The following is a 22,956-nucleotide window of genomic DNA, read 5'->3' as shown; positions in this document are numbered from 1 at the left end:
GATAAACAGTGACTCATTGTTTAATGTTAATTATTTCCTGAATATGAAACGTAAAATACTATGAAATATTTGACATAATGAAACAATATAGGAGACTCAGAAATTATGCCTTAAATATCCTTGTTTAAACCAGTAATTTATTGTTGCATGAGGGTTTGATTGAACTACACGTATTCTGTAAACCAACTTTCTTTCGCAGCTACTTAAATTTTACGATTTTCGGTTTCATAACATTTTTGCGGAAATTAAGTTTTAACAGATTTAGAAAAGAAATATATTAAAATTCAATTGTGCGAGAATTGTGGAAAATATCAATTCATTGGAGACAAAAAAGCTGTCACAAATAAACCTTTTATTGCGAAATTCACGAAAATAAATTGCACATGAAAGAAAGCTGGTTTTACATGCCCGTAGTAGCAACGTTGTAATATGCACAAATGTGTTTATAAATTGGTGGTGATAATAAAGTTGAATTCCTCCTTAGTGAATAATCATTTTTGTTAATTGGATTACAATTTTGAGTTTTATAAAGAAATGAAAGGTCCTACTATGACTGAGATAACAGTCATCTTGTAGAGTTGATATTAGTAAATTTAATTTGAAAAAAAAAACCCGAACCCAAAAAATAACCTGCATCAATTCTTGATTATTCCGACAAATCACTCATCAAATATTGTAGCTGTAAGTTGATGCGAAGATTTTTGTGTTTTTTTACTATCTGAGAAAATGTTGCAGCAATACATGTTATTTGAATTAATTCTACCATAATGAATTCTGAACATGCTCAAAGTAATAAAATTCATATGACCCAATGACAGACACAACTCACTGGCCATTCATTAATATGATATTTCATCCCAAACTCTTTTAAAGTGAATACAAAATGCATTTAAAATACGAAATTGTATTTATTCAACAACTTTCAGATAAAATGTAAAAATCAGACTCTCTCTGAACAAAAAAACAACAGACACACTCAACCCACTCTCAATCATAACCATGTAACTTCAATCTCACTAAAAAAGATTGTGATATTCTTTTTTTTTTCTACTTCATTTGAGGAAAATTGCATTGTCAAGAATTAAAATTCTGTGATCTGGCATAAAAAGCACAATTACTTTAGCCATTATTTATTTTTTCGAGGATTAAATTTTCTTGATTTCAATAACAAAATACATACATATGTATATATGTAAGTGGTTTTATATATATATACATGTATGTAATATTATTCAACGAAATCATGAAAACATCATTTGCACGAAAACTACCAGTTATACGATATAAGAACACCTCATAGCAATCAGTTCTTGGAAAGTTATACAAAAAACATCAAAACTGAAAATTTTCCTCCATCTCGCCTCCTTAGCATTATTATTTGATTTAACAAATACATGTAACATAAATAATTATTCACACTCCACTCACGCCATAATCATTTTCAAAATGTTCATCTATAAAACATGCACTTCAACAGATATATGTTTTAATATCAAGCTTCCTTTCAGTTTAATTGCACATCTCTTCATGTTCGGGTTTGAACAAATATAGACTACCATAAGAAACATGTTACGTTTTCCAGTGAACACAATTTTTCAACAGTAATATTTATGTAAAAATATAGTTACAATACTGACCTCTAAATTGAATATTCCCAAAAACTAATTAAAAGGACATTCAAAATTCTAGAGGATCATAATTTTGGTTTGTCTACTGCACTTTCTATATTGGTATACGGTGTATTTATATTTTTTTTCTTTAGGACTAGCAACCCACTTTGTGTTTTGTAAGTTATCTCCCCATTGTTGCAAAGTATGGGTTTATCACTGTGATGAAGGAGTTTCTTTCTTAATAGATAACTTATCAGTATCTAGTCCCGACTTCTGTTGTGGTTACCTCCCTTGTTTGATAAGTTATCCCCCTTTGTCCCATAGTTTACCAACATCACTGTGATAAAGTGGTTTCTTTCTTAAATTATAAGGATTTTCAATTCTCGTGATGTGGTGGCTACAGCCTCTCCTTCGTCCACTACGGCCTGATACTGTGATATCCACTGCTCAGGATCTCTGCCATACAGCTGAAAATATAAACATTATTTTTTATATATTGTTGTAAATCACCTTCTAATTTGAAAATGTTAACATTTAAGCTTTTTCTATAGTAGAAATCTAGTAAGATTTTACATACCAATAAGGTACTTCTCTTATGCAGTTGAACAAAAGCAGGGCTAGGGAAATGTACTCGTCCAGCTCGTCCAGACGAGGCAGATTTGGTCATCGGACGAGTGATTGTTGACATCACGCTTGTCCGTACGGACGAGTAAATATTCTGACACGGTCTATGACCAAAAATTTTATTAATTATTTTGTTCCTCGCTAAATTGATATAGGCTCCTACATTTGTAACATTTTCTTAAAAATATGACCGTAGCAATGATAAGCTTTCGCTTTCTACATCATTCTTGGAAATCCCCGACTTTCGGTTTCAATGCGCATGCGCGTGTACAGCATTGTAACATGAATAAATCCGGTCTCTTGATATCGCAATGAAAGAGGCTTGAGGTGTTATCGAATAAACAGAGATTGAGTTGTAGTGAAATCAGTTAATGGAGTTAAAAAATAAAATACATGCTACATTGGAAAATAAGTTAAAATATCGCCCTTTAAAAGATGACCTTTTTATAACACTTCCATGCAAAATTGTTTTGGAATTATATGTTTTTGTCGGTCTTCTTTAGTAAAACCGTCTGTTAGTCATGTTATCCCCAACCAGCATCAATAAAATTCTGACTATCAACGGGATACACCTCAAACAGCTGTATGATAACATATACAGTCACATATACTTATTTATCTGAAAAATATTACGGGCAATTGAAATTGTCATTCAGACCAGTAGATTTTGATGAAGCACTTGTCTTACGGGTTGGATGAGTACAATTTCAAAGCTAATACATTGTATATGGAGCTGTTTGCGAATTTCTCCTTTTCTTCAACTGCACATGAGTAGCAAATTAATGGCATGCAAAATATAACTATGGATAATTCAATTTATCTGTACATGGCTAGGCCAATACATTATAAAATAAGCATAAACCAATATTCTTGTTTGTCCCTTATATATTATGATTGACTATCATTAAACTACTTGTACAAAGTTTGCGACACGACATGTTAAGGCTATTAACTAGAACTGTCGCCACAGTGGATGATTAATACACCCTGCTGCACCAAACTCAGTAATAACTCCATTAATAGGACATTGCAGATCCCTATATAATTTACTCAACTCCACTTTATGTACGGGGTACTGTGTACCAAATTTTATCAAAATCTGTCTGGTAGTTTAGGAAGAGTTTGCCAGACAAAGTTGTGTCTAAGGACAGAAAGACGATTCCAGTATACCCTCCGTTAACTTCGTTGCTGGGGTATAATAATACTTCTTCATGGTTTGTAATGTGATTTATGAGAATTAGGGTCTTAAGAGATAAAATTACTGTATTCAGAATATTAATCAGACTGGACCTGACTAACTTTTGTAAATGTATATGACTGACTAATCGCATGACTAACTTTTGTAAATGTATAACTTTGACTCGCACCTGACTAACTTTTGTAAATGTATTGACTCGCCTGACTAACTTTTGTAAAATGTATTTGACTCGCCTGACTAACTTTTGTAAATGTATATGACTCGCCTGACTAACTTTTGAAATGTATATGACTAACCTGACTAACTTTTGTAAATGTATATGTAAACTGACTAACTTTGTAAAATGTATAATGACTAACTGACTAACTTTTGTAAATGTATATGACTCGCCTGACTAACTTTTGCTAAATGTATTTGACTCGCCTGACTAACTTTTATAAATGTCATTTGACTCACCTGACTAACTTTTATAAATGTATTTGACTCGCCTGACTAAACTTTTGTAAATGTATTTGACTGCCCTGACTAACTTTTGTAAATGTATTTGACTAACCTGACTAACTTTTGTAAATGTATTTGACTTGCCTGACTAACTTTTCTAAATGTATATGACTCGCCTGACTAACTTTTATAAATGTAAATGTATGACTAACTTTGTATGTATTTGACTTACCTGACTAACTTTTGTAAATGTATGATTGACCTGCCTGACTAACTTTTGTAAATGTATTTGACTAACGCCTGACTAACTTTTATAAATGTATATGACTAACTTTTGTAAATGTATTGACTCCCTACTGACTAACTTTTGTAAATGTATTTGACTCTGCCTGACAACTTTTGCTGACTAACTTTTGTAAATGTATATGACTGACTCGTGCCTGACTAACTTTTGTAAATGTATTTGACTAACCTGACTAACTTTTGTAAATGTATGACTCGCCTGACTAACTTTTTGTAAATGTATTTGACTCGCCTGACTAACTTTTGTAAATGTATTTGACTAACCTGACTAACTTTTATAAATGTATAAGACTCGCCTGACTAACTTTTGTAAATGTATATGACTTGCCTGACTAACTTTTGTAAATGTATTTGAGTAACCTGACTAACTTTATATATATGTATATGACTCGCCTGACTAACTTTTGTAAATGTATTTGACTTAACCTGACTAACTTTTGTAAATGTGAATAATTTGACTAACCTGACTAACTTTTAAATGTAAATGTATGACTAACTTTTATATGTATATGACTCGCCTGACTAACTTTTATAAATGTATTTGACTAACCTGACACTAACTTTTGTAAATGTATATGACTCGCCTGACTAACTTTTATAAATGTATTTGACTAACCTGACTAACTTTTGTAAATGTATATGACTAACCTGACTAACTTTTGTAAATGTATTTAACCTGACTAACTTTTAGAAGACTGACTAACTTTTGTAAATGTTATGACTCGCCTGACTAACTTTTGTAAATGTATTTGACTCGCCTGACTAACTTTTGTAAATGTATTTGACTAACTGACTAACTTTTGTAAATGTATAAGACTCGCCTGACTAACTTTTGTAAATGTATATGACTCGCCTGACTAACTTTTGTAAATGTATTTTGACTCGCCTGACTAACTTTTATAAATGTATATGACTCACCTGACTAACTTTTATAAATGTATTTGACTTGCCTGACTAACTTTTATAAATGTATATGACTCACCTGACTAACTTTTTTAAATGTATATGACTCGCCTGACTAACTTTTGTAAATGTATATGACTCGCCTGACTAACTTTTGTAAATGTATATGACCTATACCTGACTAACTTTTATAAATGTATATGACTCGCCTGACTAACTTTTGTAAATGTGTATGACTAACCTGACTAACTTTTGTAAATGTATATGACTCGCCTGACTAACTTTTATAAATGTATATGACTCGCCTGACTAACTTTTGTAAATGTATATGACTCGCCTGACTAACTTTTGTAAATGTATATGACTCGCCTGACTAACTTTTGTAAATGTATATGACTCCCTGACTAACTTTTTAAATGTATATGACTCACCTGACTAACTTTTGTAAATGTATATGACTCGCCTGACTAACTTTTGTAAATGTATATGACTCGCCTGACTAACTTTTGTAAATGTATATGACTCGCCTGACTAACTTTTGTAAATGTATATGACTCGCCTGACTAACTTTTGTAAATGTATATGACTAACCTGACTAACTTTTGTAAATGTATATGACTCACCTGACTAACTTTTGTAAATGTATATGACTAACCTGACTAACTTTTTATAAATGTGTGACTTGCGTGACTAACTTTTTTAAATGTACAACTCACTTTACTAACTTTTCATAATTGTATGACTTGCGTGACTAACTTTTTTTTATAAATGTTTGACTCACCTGACTAACGAAGTCCAAACAGTTCTTTTTGGATATCTCCTGCTTGGCCCTTTGTCCCCATCTGAACTCGTGTACTGGAGGGTCTGAATTCTGTTGACGGGTATACTCGATGTAGCCCTGTCTCACAAACTCCTGTGTGATTAACTTCTTGGAATCCCCAAACACTTCATGGTTAAAGCTGTTCCATGGACAAAATGGTATAGTAATTTCATGAATTATGTCTGTGCTTCTGTCAAGTGTAACCATATTAATTATTCAGAAAAATTATAACAAATTCTAAAAAAATTTAAATCAAACACACAGGTCATGATAAAGAAACATAGTACATTTATACCGGTATCAGAAAAATTGAGTACAATTTTTTATAACGTGTGTCCTATCCGGGGCTTTAACTCACAATCTGTGGCACCTAATTGCCTAGCCATACACTGCAGCTTACATCATTGCGCAACGTCCATATCCATTTTTATCAAATTATTTATTTAATACATGTATGGTCCTTTATAAAAGCAAAATATAAGTTCTAACTATCAACAAGAGGCCTAAAGGCCTTAACGGTCATCTGACTACCTTGGCAATAGTCGTATAGGAAATTAATTCGATATTGTCTCATGGTAGTCATCTTTGATTTGGGATCAACCAGGGATGTTACTACTCTTTGTCGAGATCATAACGGAATTAATTTCAGGCAAGTTTCAGCCAAATCGCACGGGTAGAACTGAAGTTCAAGAACTTGAAAGCGCTGTGGCGGCATCTTGGATTTCGATGAAGAAGTTTCATGCAAAATGCGTTTTCAAGATGGCTACTGTGGTGGCCATCTTGGATTTCAGATCAACCCGAAAAATAACAACACTTTGTTGGGACCATGTCAGTATCATTTCATGCCAGTTTCTGCTAAATCGCACTGGTAGAGATAGAACTAGAGAAGAAGTTCAAAATGTTAAAAGTTTACGCACGGTTGACGCCAACGGACGAAATATGATGACTCTAGATCATCCTGACCCTTCAGGTCAGATTATCTTAAAATCAAATATTTGCCTCATGCTTCTTTAACACAACCAATATTATTTTAAAAGAGGAAAATACTACATACAGATTTACAGATTTTTAGAGCAGCAATAAGCAGTTACACAATCGCATTACTTACTCGGTATCGATTCCAAGTTTTTTCAAGGTGTGCCACATATATGCTGAAAATAGAGACAGATTTACAGAGAAGTACTTGAGTAGACAGGGACACAGACCTAAAACAGTGATTACTGTACTAAAGGACTTCCACATCTCAGTCTTTGCATATCACAGTTATCTCCCCTGTGGAAAAGCATTGAATGTGATGTCATTATTTTGTGTAATATTAAATTCACATTATTTTCTCTGAAAATTTTCTCTGAAAAATACTGTTGTACTCGCAAATGAAATACACTATGTCACACTCAATACCTTTACCTGCAAGGGCAGTTAACTCTTTAATACGCAAAGCCAGAATGAATTGCTTTAAAGAATAATTTGTGATGAAATTGTTTCAATTACTATTATGCGTAACACTTGCAGAGCTTTTTATCTTGCAACTGCCCCACATACTGACCGATAACTACTGCCATGAATTTGTTCCTGATTTGACTGAACATTTTCTAACTTGACCCCGAACTTCAACCTTCCCATGAATGAAATGTCATTCAGTTCCCCTAAAATATGACGGCACATTCACTGAAATTACCTTATTTTTACGTTATCGAAAATCTCATATGGCAGTGTCGTCTTTCCTTGGCTCATGGCAAAGGTAAGTATTGTAATATAATTCTTTTATTGGTAATTATTGTGTTTTTAGTATTTTCATATTGTTTCGGTGATATTACACACTGAATAGAATTACTGGTCATCTTTGCCAATGCGCTCATTAACGTCCCGCCATAGTAAAAAGTAGTACACTCTCATTCGGTTTAGTGAAGCGTTTTGCTTTGAGCGAAACCAAGACAATAACTGGCAATTTGCTTCCATTTAAATGTCATTAAGGTTGCAGGAAAAACAGAATACACAGTTAGTATCTTACAACACAAATTTTATTTTGGTGCTCGACACGGAAATCCGAGATGACTCGACAAATCCTTGTCATTTCGGCTTTCCTAAGTCTCGCACCAATATGAAACCTTGTATTGTAAGATACTAACCATGTATTCTCTATATCTATTCCGTCTTTGCATATTACAGAGTTAGCTCCCTTGCAGGTAGGTATCGATTGCTACGTCATTATTTTGTGAACGCAATTCACATCGTTTTCTCGGAAACGTGTGACGTTATGCTCCCAAACACATGATGTCACAATCAATACCTACCGCAAGGGCAGATAACTCTGTCATATGCAAATTCGGAATACTCTCTGTATACTTACAATCTAGCATGAATTGCCCATTCATGAATATAAGACTAAGAATGACCATCAATAGCCCAGTCTTAGCATCGTCTTCCTCTGACCTGCAATGATATAAATATTACAACTATGTACCAAATAAATGGAGCTGCCACTTTGACCAAAATAAAAAAATATATTTACAAAAGAATTACATGTAATTATCAGTATCACCCATACAGCATTGTTGATTTATTAACTAACCATAATGGGATATTTAAAAACATCTGAATATAAAACATAATCAAGGAAAAGTGAAATGTAGAATAATTTGGTCCTACAGCATCTGAATTCCACACCCTGAAATGAATCCTGCAACAATAAGGTGTGTTGAGGTGATAATGATGGCCTTTGGCTAATTTTAAAGTTTGGTTGGGATTGGATTTATAGTTTTTGAGAAACAGAGCTCATGCCAAACTTTAAAGTCAAGTCTTACGAATCATTAATAGTCTAGCATCCATAAGTTTACCAGCCTCTGCATCCTGGGTATGAAATGAATCCTGCAATAATAATTAGGTGTGTTGAGGTGATAATGATGTCATTCAGCTATGTTTAAATGTTAATTAGGATTGGACTTAAACTTTTGAGAAACAGAGCTAAACTTAAAAAATTTTCATTGAAATGTTGATGATACTGCCACCGCTGTCACCGGAAAAGTAACAACATAGCATCGCCTTCGCAAAATATCGTTACGGAGAATACAAAATATTTGTCATTTGAAAACAAATATTAATTTTACATGTTTTGATGCAGTGTTTTCCCTCCGGTTTTAACTTTGAGGGTTCTGTGACTCTTTTCTTTGGTTTGATTTGGTTTGTTTAGTTTTACGTCCTATTAAAAGCCGGGTCATGTAAGGATGCGACAAGTTTGATGGTGGAGGATCCCGAGAGCCGCAGTACCCAGAGAAAAACAACCAACCAGCGATCAGTACCTTGCAAATAACCCACATCATGCCAAATGGAATTCAAACTCACAATCCAGAGGTGGAGGGCTTGTGGTAATATGTCGGGACGTCCTATCCACTTTGCCACCGTGCGTGGCCCCCTAGGACTCCCTTCAGATTAGAAATACTACAGATATTGTATGTGCAGGTATAAATCATACAACAATGATTTCTGATCAACTTTGAATTTTTGATCATTCAAAAATGCTAATTGTTCCTTCTAGTTTATTTAATTTGCACATATCTTTTGATTATATAAACATCTTTCACACTGATTCTCTGGAATTGTAATTAAGCAATGAAAGAATAACACCTGTCTCGGGGACACCCTTGATGTGAAACACAATAAGTTGGTCAGTATGAATATCAACAGGTTTTTATTTACCACTGACAATAAATGGTGTAGCATTTCGGTGATTACACTGTCTTTATCAAACCACTCTACAGATGTGTCTTACCTAACTTACCATTCTACAGGCGTAAAGTCCCTTCTTGACTTACCATTCCACAGGAGTAAAGTCCTGGCCATCTTGTCCCTCCCTGTTTTCTAGATCCTCTGTATCAGTATCCACTCTGTTTACCAGGATGTAGCTACCCTTATATTTATCCTCTAGTTGCACAAGCTCAATACCAAAAACCTGTAAATAAATTATGGCATTTGAATTCTTGCATATAAAGATTTATCATTTCATTTCCATTTTACTTATATACTTCTGCTATCAATTCAGTTTGAAGTCCATCCCTTCATCCTTTGAAACACAACTAGGTTGAAGGTTTTAATCAAAATTACAATGAATTATGATCCTGACCTTTGACCTTTCCTAGCTATCAGGGTCACATGATCCTTCCATCCAGATGAATATGATCAAATTGACTTGAGAATCTTGATGACTGGTCATTATTGAACTTTGACAGGGTCATTAATGTTAGCCACATTAGACAGGTAGTTGTTGTGCACAGTGTCATTATTTATATTTAGTAAAAAGGGTCAAAGAAGTAATATCAACAGGATTTTCCAGATGACACGGGATCCTATCAAACGTAAGTCTGTAGGATAGGAATTACTTCAAATGGTAAATTCTGTATTTGCATATCACAGAGTTATCTGTCCTTGCGGGTAGGTATTGATTGTGACGTCATGTGTTTGCGAGCGTAACGTCATACTTTTTGGAGAAAACGGCGTGAATTGCGCTCACAAAATAATGACGTAACAATTGAAACCTACCCGCAAGGGAGCCAACTCTGTAATATGCAAAGACGGAATATGGGACAAAGAAGTAATTCCAACCGTGTGGACAAAAAAAATGTCAAATTTTCAAGGCGATCTGTCACTTGCCAAAGGGTTAATTGCGCTCCGTTGTACTGTTAAATATTTGTCTTCTTTCATTAATTGTCCCATTTTACCATTTGTGTCATATTATGTAATCGTGTTCGTTTTGTGTGTCTTGTGTAGATCGCCTTGAAAATTTGCCTTTTTTTTGTCCACACGGTTGGAATTACTTCTTTGTCCCATATTTAGTCATCCTCGATACTCCAGGGCTTCCGATCACTTCCGATCTCTTGAGATAGTAAGTGATCGGAAGCCCTGGAGTATCGAGGATGATATTTAGTAAAAACATAGAGAGACTAAAACAGGTCATAATAGACAGACTAGTTTAACTGTACCTCTAAAAGTGCATTTCCAGCTTTCTTCATCAACTCTGGAAACGCTCCTCGGTTCTCTTTCAATATATGTTTATTTATATCTGTGACAAGAAATAAACATTTTAGCTAAAAAGTTACTTGATATGGCTCTGATGATTGTACATTGACTTGCGGCTTACTTTGTTTTAGTCCAAATTTCATTCTATTTAAGCACTTCTTATTTTGTTTAAAATTTGCACATATATCGGAAATAAACCAGTTCTAATGGAAATAAGATAAGTTGGTTTTACTGTGATAAGCCAGAAAAGTCCATGGTGGTGAAATGTGTGTGAAGTGTTCAAACTCACTTGCTGTCCGCCATTACACATTGTGGTCGGACGTCTTGTATGCTAATCCCAGGCCCTTACTCGTGGAGTAATGCAACTTTTGTCCGGAACTACTCAAATCGCTCTTACAGAAGTGTATTTACCTTATTAGGTGCATGCTCCTGTTTAAAACCTAATTTCATCAACTCCTTGGTGGTTATGTATTGCATTTGTTTAACTTTCGTGACTTTGACTCAGGTGTGGGTACAGCGTACATATTGTACATGCTTAATCGTATTGCTATACAATTTGGAATTTCAACAGTATCAATTAAAATACTTAACAATGACACAGAATTTGTCAATATTTTATGTTACATGTTTCATAAGGAATGTAGAACAATACATTTATGCCACATTTTGCCGCGTGGTTATGTAACAGAATTAGCCTCACTTCACTGTCCCTTTAAGTGCCCTTGGTGCACACTTATTGGGTGAAATACAGTATTTGATCTTTAACAAACAAAACCCAATACCTTGTTTTTTAATGGGAAGTTTCTTCTGGTCCATGATGAGTAGATACTGTACAAGATCATTGAAGCGTTTCTCTAAGTCATTGGGGTCCATGTTAGCTACAGCTTTGGCAGCTTGACTGCTATGGACCTGTGTTGATGGCGCCTGCGAGGACGGCCCTGGAGCAAACTCATCATCCTAAAATTATAAAATTACATACACTTACTTTAACTGGCGGTATATAGAGGAATAAGAACATTTCAAATGAAAGGTTGTTATTTCTCCATAATAGAGAGATATATCACATGAAAACAGGGTTCGTGCAGAAATTTGATATCTAAATTTAGGGCCAGTTTTAGAGCCTTTTTTGGGCCAAATTACAAAATTTAGAGCTTTGCAAATAATATTTCCTTTCCAATATGTTTCACTAACATGGTCACCACGGATTATATCTAAATAGCATTTAATTCAATTACAAACAACAATGAAACATTTATTCAATATTTGTACAAGATGAAGAATTAACATAACTCAAAGTCTTTTTTTATTTTTTCTTGCAACTAGTGAAGTTCTTGTTTTTCTTAATAATTGAATGAAATTGTTTCAATTTTCATGATAATATTTGTTTAGAAATAACATATCTAACTGTATCTAGGGACTTTTTAGAGCCTTTTACTGGAAATTGAAGAAATTTAGGGCCAAACCATCAGAGTTAGGACTTTTAAGGCTATACTCTCAAAATAATGGGCCTTTTTCGGACTGTGCGAACCCAGGGAAAGCTAAAACATTAATGATGAAAAATATTTTTTATTACTTTTGACAATTTTATTTGTTGATTACAAATATCATAATGAAGAAGGAGGGTTTTTAAATTTTTTGTCTGGAGGACCTTTTGTCTGTACCCTATCTACATGCAACACAGTCTTATATATATATCAGATTTAGAGTTCCCATTGTTTTACTTTGTCAGTATACACTGATGGAGTGAAATGAAGTCTGGTAGATCAGAATTATGCAAACTACAAACCTAAACCTAATAAACAAAATATCCTTGAATGTTAAATTTGAAATAGCCCCGGAGTGCAAGGATTTATATTCAGTCACATCGATCAATAGCAATTTATAATTACCAATTAATTACTGGTAGTTTTTCACAATTTAAAGCATGTATTTCATACAAATTCATGTGTCAGATTATCAATGCTAACTACCAGGATGACTTGACCTAACGCAGTCTTATACAATTAGTTACAGTGCTGTAAATGAGTACAATAAACACTGACCAGGTAAAATGATTGACAGGTATATATGTTTAATTAGAGCAATGCCAGTTGACATATTAATTATAATGAGTCTGGCTTTTATGTGGTTTGGATTATGTTTATTCTGTTTGAAAAGATTGACCAGGTAAAAAAGATGCTTGACAGGTGTATATCCCAGCATGAAACAATGCAATGTTATATATACTGTAGCCCGTTGTCCTTTCGGGGCGGCACTGCAGAAATATGGGTATACTTCTGGGATAATTGTATTGATAGTTACAAAACTTAATTGATAAAGAGAATTTCAATAACATATTTAATATACCTGCATTCTAAATATGTACAGCAAAGATGTGTACGTAGATGACAAAAATGAGTCACTCGAGGTTTTGGATAAATATGTTGCGAGCGCTGGCCTATATGGGTGAAGGCCGATTTTCTGCCATTGCAAACTTTGAGATATAGCTTACAGGTGGGAATGTAACCATCTTAATTTCTGCAGCGGGCTGTCAATACATGAAATTCATAATATTTTTATGAAAATTTTTTACATTTCTTTTAAATCTTCCATCCTTAAAGCAAGGATTAAAGGTTGTGAAATTTATTAAGCTTTACATTGGTGTTTCATTTGACTCGATAACACAAGTATTTGTTGAATTTTTTCCTTGGTTCATAGGCATCTCGTGTGGTGTTTAGTAGTGTAAGGAGACAGTGACGAATCCTATGATATTGATATCACTTAAATCCTTAGCTTGTGTACAGTAAGAACCACATATTAGATGTATATAATGTTTCTGGTACAGTATCGAAAACAAATGTGACTAGTAGTTATTGGGGGCTTATTAATTATCTACTTTGGGGTGAAACTTACGCGTGTGGATACTGAATCCATCATCAGTTTCAGGAGAACACCCTTAAAACCCTACTTATTAATCTATTAGCACTTAGAAATCCCCTAATATTCCCATTTCTAATCAACTTATTGTCGCTCAGAAATAAGCCAGAACGTTAATTACGTCAGCAAATCAAAACATATACGTCATTATTGATCTTATTTTAATAACAATAAAGTAAATCTAGAAATAAGCCTAATGATCAATCACATGTCGAAACGTTATATGCATTTTTAAGCTTAAAAGCAGAGAAATCCGAAAGGATATAAACACTGGTTGAAACTATGCCTAACGAAGCATTTTATCAAATCGGCATATGATTCAAACCATAGTATACAACTTAAACAGTTATTAATTATTTTAAATTTCAGCTTTGCTCCTTCGGTTGGTGGTTTTTGATTGAAAACTTACTGAATCTTTTGAGTGCTGCTTTCTAGCTTTCGGCATCTTGTCTATTCGAATTCCCGCGAAGTCACGATCTTCCAAGCGCTTGCATCTTATGGATCTGCCTCTATGGAGTAAGCGCTAAATTTAGAAACATGATCAAGACAGGTATATTTATATATGTCTAAACTTGTGTTAACCTTAGTGTTTATATACAGATCTGTGCCATGGTGGTGTATGTGCCGGGAGTTTTCAGGTAAAGTATTGTAATTAGGCAACTCAATTTATTATTTCGGTAACTTAATTAATTAATATTGCACAAGGATTTAGATTTATCTCATTGATATCATCCTCGATATTCCAGGGGTTCCGATCACTTACGATCTCTACACCCCTGGACTATCTCATAGTAAAACTGGAGGCAACAGAATAGAACAAGTAACTTAGTCATTTGATGTACATCAAAAGAGCCGTATAACGGTACACTGTGGTTGACTCTGTGGCTTTGATGTTAGGCGTCGCGCTCTCTGTAGTCTTCAAATGAAATATTTGCTAGCCCGTGATTGGTCAAATGTTTTCCGCTGAGCTGCCTTCAATTTCACTGTGAGATAGTCCAGGGGTGTAGAGATCGTAAGTGATCAGAAGCCCTGGAGTATCGAGGATGACTGATATAGACATATCATACATCATAATTATATATAAATATATAGCATGTGCTTACTATTCGACCTGTATACACACGTGTTCGGTACATATCTACAATGTACACACATATATATAATCATATCTACTGACCAACAACTATTATGAAGGATGAAGATGTTATAATAAATACATTGCTTATTGTAAATCAACCATTACAACTTTTTAAAACTCGTCCTTTTAAGAGGCCTACGTACATGTAGACCAAGTACGTATATCTATATGAGATCCTTGATGTAGACTGGCCACCAGTCTCTAGAATATTGAAAAAAAAATCACTAAAATTTGGCCATTTCCAAAGGTCACCTGGACATGACCCCTAATGAGATTTTCTCAGATCCTCTTATCAAACATAGTGATAATAACAAGGATTTGCATATACGTCCTTGGATAACAAGGATCTGTATTTTAATCAGATTGACTATTAAATATATTTAGGTGCAATTATTTCACAACTATATACCTGTATCCCAGAAAGCATGCCAATGTTGGCCCAATATTGGCTTAATGCTGGCAGTTACATCGGCCCGCTGTTGATTTGCAAATCGACCCAGTGTCGGCCCAGTGTGTCGTTTCAGTATCGGACCAATATTGGCATGTCGGCTCTTGAATGTTAGGCCAACATTGGGCCGATGTAGATGTTTAGCATTTATATTGGCCCAACATTGGCCCAGTATCCATGTTACCTGTTGGCCCAATGTTGGTCTGATGTTGATTTGTCTGATCCATTGGGTCGATGCTGTCGTCCTATGGATGGCTGTGTTGGTCGAAATGACGACAAGGAGTAGGGTAGAAGCTTGTTGACGGCTTTTATTCAAAGTGTAGACAAGAGTTCTCACTTTCTCTCTCTCTCTCAAAGGTGGCCCTAGAGGAGGCGGTGACGTAGGTGTATGTGAGGCGGAAGTACCCAGTCTCAGTCTTATTCCCGTCTGATGTCCGTCTAATTTCAGTCTAGTTTCAGTCTCCGTCTGGTTTCAGTCTGACTGGGGCCTATTGCGGCCCTCTATTTATAATGATTGGGTACGTGACTGGTACACGTGCCGTTGGGACAATGCTTGCCCCAAAGGTTACCCAGCTCATCATAAACTGTCAAAATTTACTAATTTTAATTCAGAATACAGCCTTACCGGCGCCTGATGCAGGCTTAACAAAATAGAAATGTTTTGATTTTCTGACTGGACTTGGTTGAGGCTGGACAGAACCGCCTGTAATATGCACATTTTGCACAAACTATACTGCGCAGTTAAACAGGTGTGTGGACCACGTGATGTCCTGTCATTCCTTCCAGAACATTCCACGTAGTCCCTACCATACCCATACCTATTTGGTAACAATTAACTAATAAATTGGTCACCTAGTTTAACACGTGCATAGACCGTGCGACGTCCTGTCATGCTTTCCAGAACATCCCACGTAGTCGCTACTAAGTAGGTACCGTAACAATTTACTGATATTTCGGTCACCTAGTTTGGTCATGCCTTAAAACAACAACCTAACTCTGGCTGCAAACATGAGTAAACAATCCCGCGTTACTGACCTTTAAATATACTACACATCAATACTAGGTCTAAGCAACACTATGTACACCACAATAATGCACTATGAAATTAAACACAGCCTAATAAATATATACATGGTTGTTATTAAACAACTAATACTTGTACTTTTATATAAAATACACTATAATTTAACTCAGCCCCGCGATCCACAATTATACACGGCTAACATAACAACTTCTGTCAAGGTTCAACAGGTACCCCACTTCCTGTTTACCTAGCGGGAATATTCAAAGCCTAGCCTGTCTATCTCTATAGGGTTACAATCATCTATCACCAATAATATCATTGGGGCTTAAGCAAGGCTACCAGCCTGCCTACCTCTATAGGGTTACAATCGCCCCTTTCTTCAAACAAGACAATATGTAAGGCATTTCTCAGAATGGCTTACATATTTCTTAACGCAAAGTATCAAGTATTATTAATATTTCAATTTACCACTGCCTCCTTTAAAAAATATTCCCTAAATAGTAACTAGTGGCCATATCATTCATTTCTCCTTTCAACCTTCTTTCATTCGCATGCGTCATGCAGTATATTTTTAATTATCGCGAAGTTATCCTATTTAAACGTTACAACTCTTTACCTTAATGCACAATATGTACATACACATATTGTAATTATCTTGGACGTTATACTTTAAACATCTCCTTAACGTATTCATGCAATATAAAGTCTTATTTACAGTCACAGTTCTATGGTCACAACATCATAAAGTTGGCGAGTTATTATATTTCACAGTTCGTCCATTGTAGTTCAAACATATTTCACAGTTCGTCCATTGTAGTTCAAACATATTTCACATTCACTTCCATTGTAGTTCGAACATACAATGTATTTAACAGTCACACAGTTCCATGGTAACTACGTCGTTGAAAATCAGTAATATTATTTCACAGTCACGTCCATTTTAGTTTGAACCTATTTAACAGTCACCGAGTTCCATGGTAACTTCATCGTTAAAAATCATTCGTAATAATATGGCTGCTCCTATATAAAAATCCACAGTATATCTCCACAGTTGCTGCTTATTTAGTTATATCCAGAGCTTCTTTATGTTCTTAGGTCCGTCATCCACCACGGTTCTTGAAGAGGTCACATTTTGTCTTATCCGCATTAAGACATTGTGATTTTTTTTTAATTGATTAACGTTAATATCCAGACAAGAGTTGGTCTTGTTAACACCAAGACGTTTCCGTTTTGTCTTGTAATAACCGAGACATTATTTGTATATCTTTGTCTCGTAAGTATCTTTAATCGTTAAATATCGAGGCATAATGTTTCACCGGGTCATTATCATTTCCTTCTTCACATTTAGACTTAGTCTTGTTACGACCAAGACGTTACTTTATATCTGTCTATGGAAGACTGAGCTCTTTTCTCAAGTCTGGGTATATTACACTTCGTACTCGGGTTGTAAGGCAGTCTTGTTTACCCGATTCAATTCCTCCACTTCCTGATGGGGCAGTTACATCTGCCTCGGCGAGGTCAACGCCTTCAGGGTAATTTCCTGACATCAGTGTAGGTTTTTCTTTGTTTTCTTGTTCCTGGTGGATGAGTTCCTTGATGTATGTTGTCATCAATTCTTCTAAGGCTGTCATGTCTTCTGTGGATTGGTTACTTTTGAGTCTTTGCATGGGTCTTGAGGCTTGCGAGACACTCGACTCTGACTTTCCCCTTTTCACTGACCATTTACCTAACCTACATTTCTGACATTTATCCCTAATTCTCCTACGACATAAATATATCACTATAACAACAACTACTACCACACCTACTATCGACAAGTAGGTCGAGAGGGGCAAATCAGATTCCATGGGTTTCAAGATCAAATGAATTGTCAAGTTCATTTATCAACTCATCAATGGGGATTTCCTTTATAGGCTTAAGTTTATGGGGTATCTTAATGTTTTTTACATTTGGTAGTCTTTGGGTCATTGGTTTCCAGAGTTCAATGGAGCCTACATAATAATTTGAAATCACCTGTTGAAAATGATCTGTTAGGTTATATTTACTCTCTGAATGATAATATGAGGGCAAGGTCATATATTCATTTGATGCAGAACAACCTTCCGCAAGGGATAAGGTGTCAATAGGGTATCTGGTCACCACAGTACCAGATTGGGCTCTATAGGGGCATTTCAGTGTAAAAGGTCAAAGATCTATCGTGGACAACTATCCATTGGCCATTGGTCAAATACTGGGCCATAGGGGAAGTGTTTGTATTTTGTACTACTGTAGTACAATATTTAACTAAATTATTGGTCCAATTCATAAAAAGATTAACAATACATTATATTATTTCCCATTATAGTATACATTGGACTACGAAACCTGCAGTAGTTTTTTAACGCTATTTACACATTGATTCATCTCCTCAATTGTCATTGTAACCAATTGTGTTTTCGCTTCATTGATTGCAAGAGCTTCTGCTTCTAATTTATAAGTCGCCAAAATATTTGTTTGATTCGATCCAAGGTACGGAAGAGGAAGGTTATGTGCTCGGTACACAGCAAACTTGCCAATCATGTCTATTAATGGAATGGAAATAACTACAATAAGGCTATCAGTACTAATAAGTGTCGTACAGGTCACTGTCTTATAAAATTCCCAAAGGTCAGTTTCCGGGTCAAAAGGTACTCTAACACCTGGGTCAAGTTTGCTTTCTACTTCTATAAGGAGTTCGTACAAGTCTGGGGGTGAAATGACTGAAGGGCTTAAATGTCCTAGAGATAGCATATTGATCTGAAGTTTCAAATGATTAAGATAATCTCTAGCTAATCCAACTAATTCCTTTGCCTCACTAAGGGCCCTGTCGATCTTAGTGTATGTACCTAAATATTCATCAATATCTTAGATTAAGAACAAAAGCTTATATTTCGTTTTCTGAAACGATAAGAAAACGATTCACTAATGAATCTCGTTATTGATCACGGAGGAAATATTTCAGACATTTTTTAAATAGCTCTGAATTGTCCTCAGAGTCTCTTGATATGTTTCTCTTAACTTTCTTAGAATCTACATCTTTTCTATTGTAGAGTCTATCATCTTTACATGGTTTATCTACTGCGGTGGAGATTTGGGGCGTAACTTCATTTGCTAATTATTTACCGCATTAATCTCCATGTCATCAGCAGTACAACCTGTCTCAGACGCATCTACAAAATCATCATCATCGTCATCTGTCTGAGTGTCAGCGTTATTGTTTTCATTTAACTTACTTTTCAATTGTGATAAAGGTATAAGTTCATCATCTGAATCAATAGGACTAGCTTTGTCCAATTCTCGAGTCCGGAGCCTTTGTCTTAGCTCCATTAACGGAATATCATCCTCAGAGTCCGAGTCTGACCTTTCTTGTCTTCTATATCTTATGACTCTTTTTAAGGATGTTTCCTCCTCAGACTCCTCTGAACTGCTCTCAGGGGGAACTACATATGTCGATTTCCTTAAAGGTCGACCTATATTATCTTTGGGCAACTCCCATTCATCAACATTTGCTAATCGTAAATGCCTCGCGTGTGTCTTCGTGACTTCACCTGTAAGCTGGTTTCTTACCTTAAAACTTACTGGTCCAGTTTGCTCTATAATCCTATAGTAAGGTGTCCATTTATTGTCCAGTTTTGAGGTACGCTTATGGTTTCTTATGTAAACCGGATCTCCTGTCTTAAGATCCTCGTCTTTACAGTTCCTATCAGCGAGTTTCTTCTGTTTCTTCTTCGCTTGCTTCATGTGTCTATGCACTAGAACAAAGGACTTATGTTGCTGCTCTAAGGCGATCTTGTGTAACTCTTCACCGGCATACCGCCGGCTTGGCTTTAAGATTGTGTCCAAGGGGAGTACTACATCGCGGTTATAAAGCAGGAAGAAAGGCGAAGCCTTTGTTACCTCACTGGTATGAAATCTTACTGCGGCCAATACTTGGTTCAAGAAAAGATCCCACGTGTTAACGTTTTCTTTGATCTTCTTGGCCAAAATGTCTACCATCGTTCTATGAAATCTCTCCACTTTTCCATTTGACTGAGGGCAATAATAAGAAGTGGTAACATGGTGGATATTCAATGCTTCTAGTGTCTCCTTTACTGATCTAGCGATATTCTCTGAACCGTTATCTGTAACCAGTTCTAATACGCTACCATATCTTGGGAATAGTTCTTCCAAGATAAGATGTACAATGTTTGCTGCTGATTTGTCAGGGACTGGAAATGCTTCCGGAAAGCCAGAGTAAACATCTATGAACGACACGATGTATTTGTTTCCTGATAATGTCTGGGGGTAAGGGCCTGACAAATCCATTGCTACCTTAGCAAAAGGGTATGGGGGTATCTGGCTGTCTTGAAGAGGAGGATGAGGGTTACTGTGACTTCTTGTCTGACAAGTCACACACTTTTCAATGTGTTGGTGAACCTTCTTGTATAACAAAGGAAAATAAATACTTCTTTCTTATTACGTCATATGTTTTGTCAACTGCCATATGACCTAGGAAATCATGATACTGTCTTATCACCATTCCTTCAAGTTCCTTCGGAATGTAAAGTCTCAAGACCGGGTCATCTGATTCCGCGTTTGACAGATAATACACTAAGTTATCTACAACCAAGAAGCGCTCCTCCTCACTCTTGGTTGCTTGTCCATTACAAAGTCTAAGTCTCAGCTTTGATATGTCTTCGTCATTGTCTTGAGTTTTTCTTATGTCTATGTCTTTAGGGAGATCCATATGAGGTTTAACAATATCGTCTGGAGTATCAACTGTACTACTGACAAAGTCTCTTGGCTTAAACTTGTTAGAGTTGAGAGCTCCAATCTCTAAGGCTCTGTCATCTACGTCCAAGACATCATGAATGTCTGTAGTTTCCTGGGTTTCTCCTTGCTTATCCTCAGCTTCTTCCGCTGTATCTGTTGGTAGTCGCGATAGTAAGTCCGCGCAACAATTAAATCTACCTTCAATATATTCTACCTTACAATTATAGGATGCTACAGTAAGGGACCATAAGGAGAGTTTCTTATTCAATGTCTTCTTGTCTGAGAATATGTAAGAAAGTGGGCGATGGTCTGTTCTTATTACAAAGGAACTGTTGTGTAAGTAGTTATCAAGCTTCTGAAGAGCATATACCACAGCAAAAGCTTCCTTCTCTATCACAGACCACCTACGCTGTGTTGGGCTAAGCTTATGTGACAAGTAATAAAGTGGCATTTCTTCACCTTCCTTTGTCTTCTGTGTAAGACAAGCTCCTATGCATGTGTCTGATGCATCTGTATAAAGCACATATGGTAGGTTTGGGGTCTGGGTATGCTAGTAGAGGGACTACTGTAAGACTTTCTTTAAGATAGTCAAATGACTTCTGACATTCCTCAGTCCATTTGAACCTAGCATACTTCTTGGTTAGTTCTGTAAGACATTCCGCTATTTTTGAGAAGTTGGGGATGTGCTTCCTGTAGTAACCGCACATTCCAATGAATGCTCTTACATCTCTTACGCAAGTAGGGGTTGGTAAGGCCCTAATAGCTTCAACTTTCTTTTGGTCAGGCTTTACACCTTTGTCCGTAATCATAAAGCCAAGATATTCCGTCTCTTTCTTGAAGAAAGTGAATTTCTTAAGCTTTAGTTTGAGTCCATGTTGTCTTAATTTGTTGAAGACTATCTGTAAGTGTTTCAGGTGTTCTTCGGCTGTCCTACTGTAAATTATGACATCATCAAGGTAAGCCGTGGCGAATTGTTCGCATCCTTGTAAGACAATATTCATCAGTTCTTGGAAGACAGCAGGGGCGTTACTTAGTCCGAAAGGCATTCTGTTGAACTGGAATAGTCCTTTGTGACAGGCAAAAGCTGTCTTTTGTTTACTTTCCTCGTCGAGTTCTACTTGCCAATATCCACTTTTCAAATCTAATGTAGTGAAATGTTTTGAGTGTCCTAGGAGGGTCAAAATGTCATCTATCAAAGGAAGAGGTACTGACATCGGGGTAACGATCTTATTTAAACTCCTAAAATCTACACACATTCTCTTACTTCCATCTTTCTTATCAACTACCACTAAGCCAAAACTCCAGGGACTTCTAGACCTATCTATGACCTTTGCCTTTTAACATCTCGTCAATGGCTTCGTCCACTACTTGACGTTTCTTCAGGGGTGTCCTGTAAGGTCGGTTCTTAATTGGTTTGTGATCTCCTGTTTCTATATGCATCTTAACTGTCTTTGTATGTCCAAGCTGAGAATCCTTTTTGGCGAATAGATCCTTGTTTCTTCTTAATATCTTTAGTGTCTCAGCACTGTACTCGTCTGGTACATCTACCTCCTTATAGTTTTCTTCGTCTTTGTCATCGTCTTTTGTCGCAGTTATACTTGAAATGTCTTTGTCTTCTAAGGCCTGTGCTTTGCCTACTACACTTCCTCGTTTTAGGTTAATCGTCCTGTTTGTTTGGTTAAGTATCAAGATAGGTATCTTGCGAGGGTTCGTGACCTTTGTTACACCGTTTTGTAAGGTCAAACCAG

General features: G+C 35.8%; 2 protein-coding genes across 3 annotated transcripts in view; one reads left to right on the top strand and one right to left on the bottom strand.

Moving 5' to 3' along the window:
* Positions 1 to 1,969: 1,969 nt before the first annotated feature.
* On the bottom strand, positions 1,970 to 17,027 carry LOC138304962 (non-structural maintenance of chromosomes element 3 homolog). The gene is made up of 9 exons (XM_069245379.1): positions 15,599 to 17,027; positions 14,238 to 14,337; positions 11,695 to 11,869; positions 10,876 to 10,955; positions 9,712 to 9,848; positions 8,250 to 8,332; positions 7,008 to 7,050; positions 5,861 to 6,038; positions 1,970 to 2,077 (listed from the first exon to the last, which is right to left on the bottom strand). Exons 2-9 carry the CDS (start codon positions 14,271 to 14,273, stop codon positions 1,970 to 1,972), a joined length of 840 nt encoding a protein of 279 aa, XP_069101480.1. The 5' UTR covers positions 14,274 to 14,337; positions 15,599 to 17,027.
* Positions 14,191 to 22,956, top strand: part of LOC138336801 (metallophosphoesterase MPPED2-like) — a 28,874-nt gene continuing 20,108 nt past the window's right edge. Inside the window, exon 1 of one of the 2 annotated variants that reach the window (XM_069286369.1) lies at positions 14,191 to 14,344. The gene's annotated coding sequence lies outside the window, so the exon portion shown is untranslated. Of the gene's footprint in view, positions 14,467 to 22,956 lie in introns of both variants that reach the window. The other variant, XM_069286368.1, reaches the window with a different exon arrangement.

The sequence above is a fragment of the Argopecten irradians genome, chromosome 12 (assembly GCF_041381155.1).
Source record: "Argopecten irradians isolate NY chromosome 12, Ai_NY, whole genome shotgun sequence".
NCBI lineage: Eukaryota > Metazoa > Mollusca > Bivalvia > Pectinida > Pectinidae > Argopecten > Argopecten irradians.
Note: the sequence above shows the minus strand (reverse complement) of the source record. Positions and strands in the feature narration are given on the sequence as shown.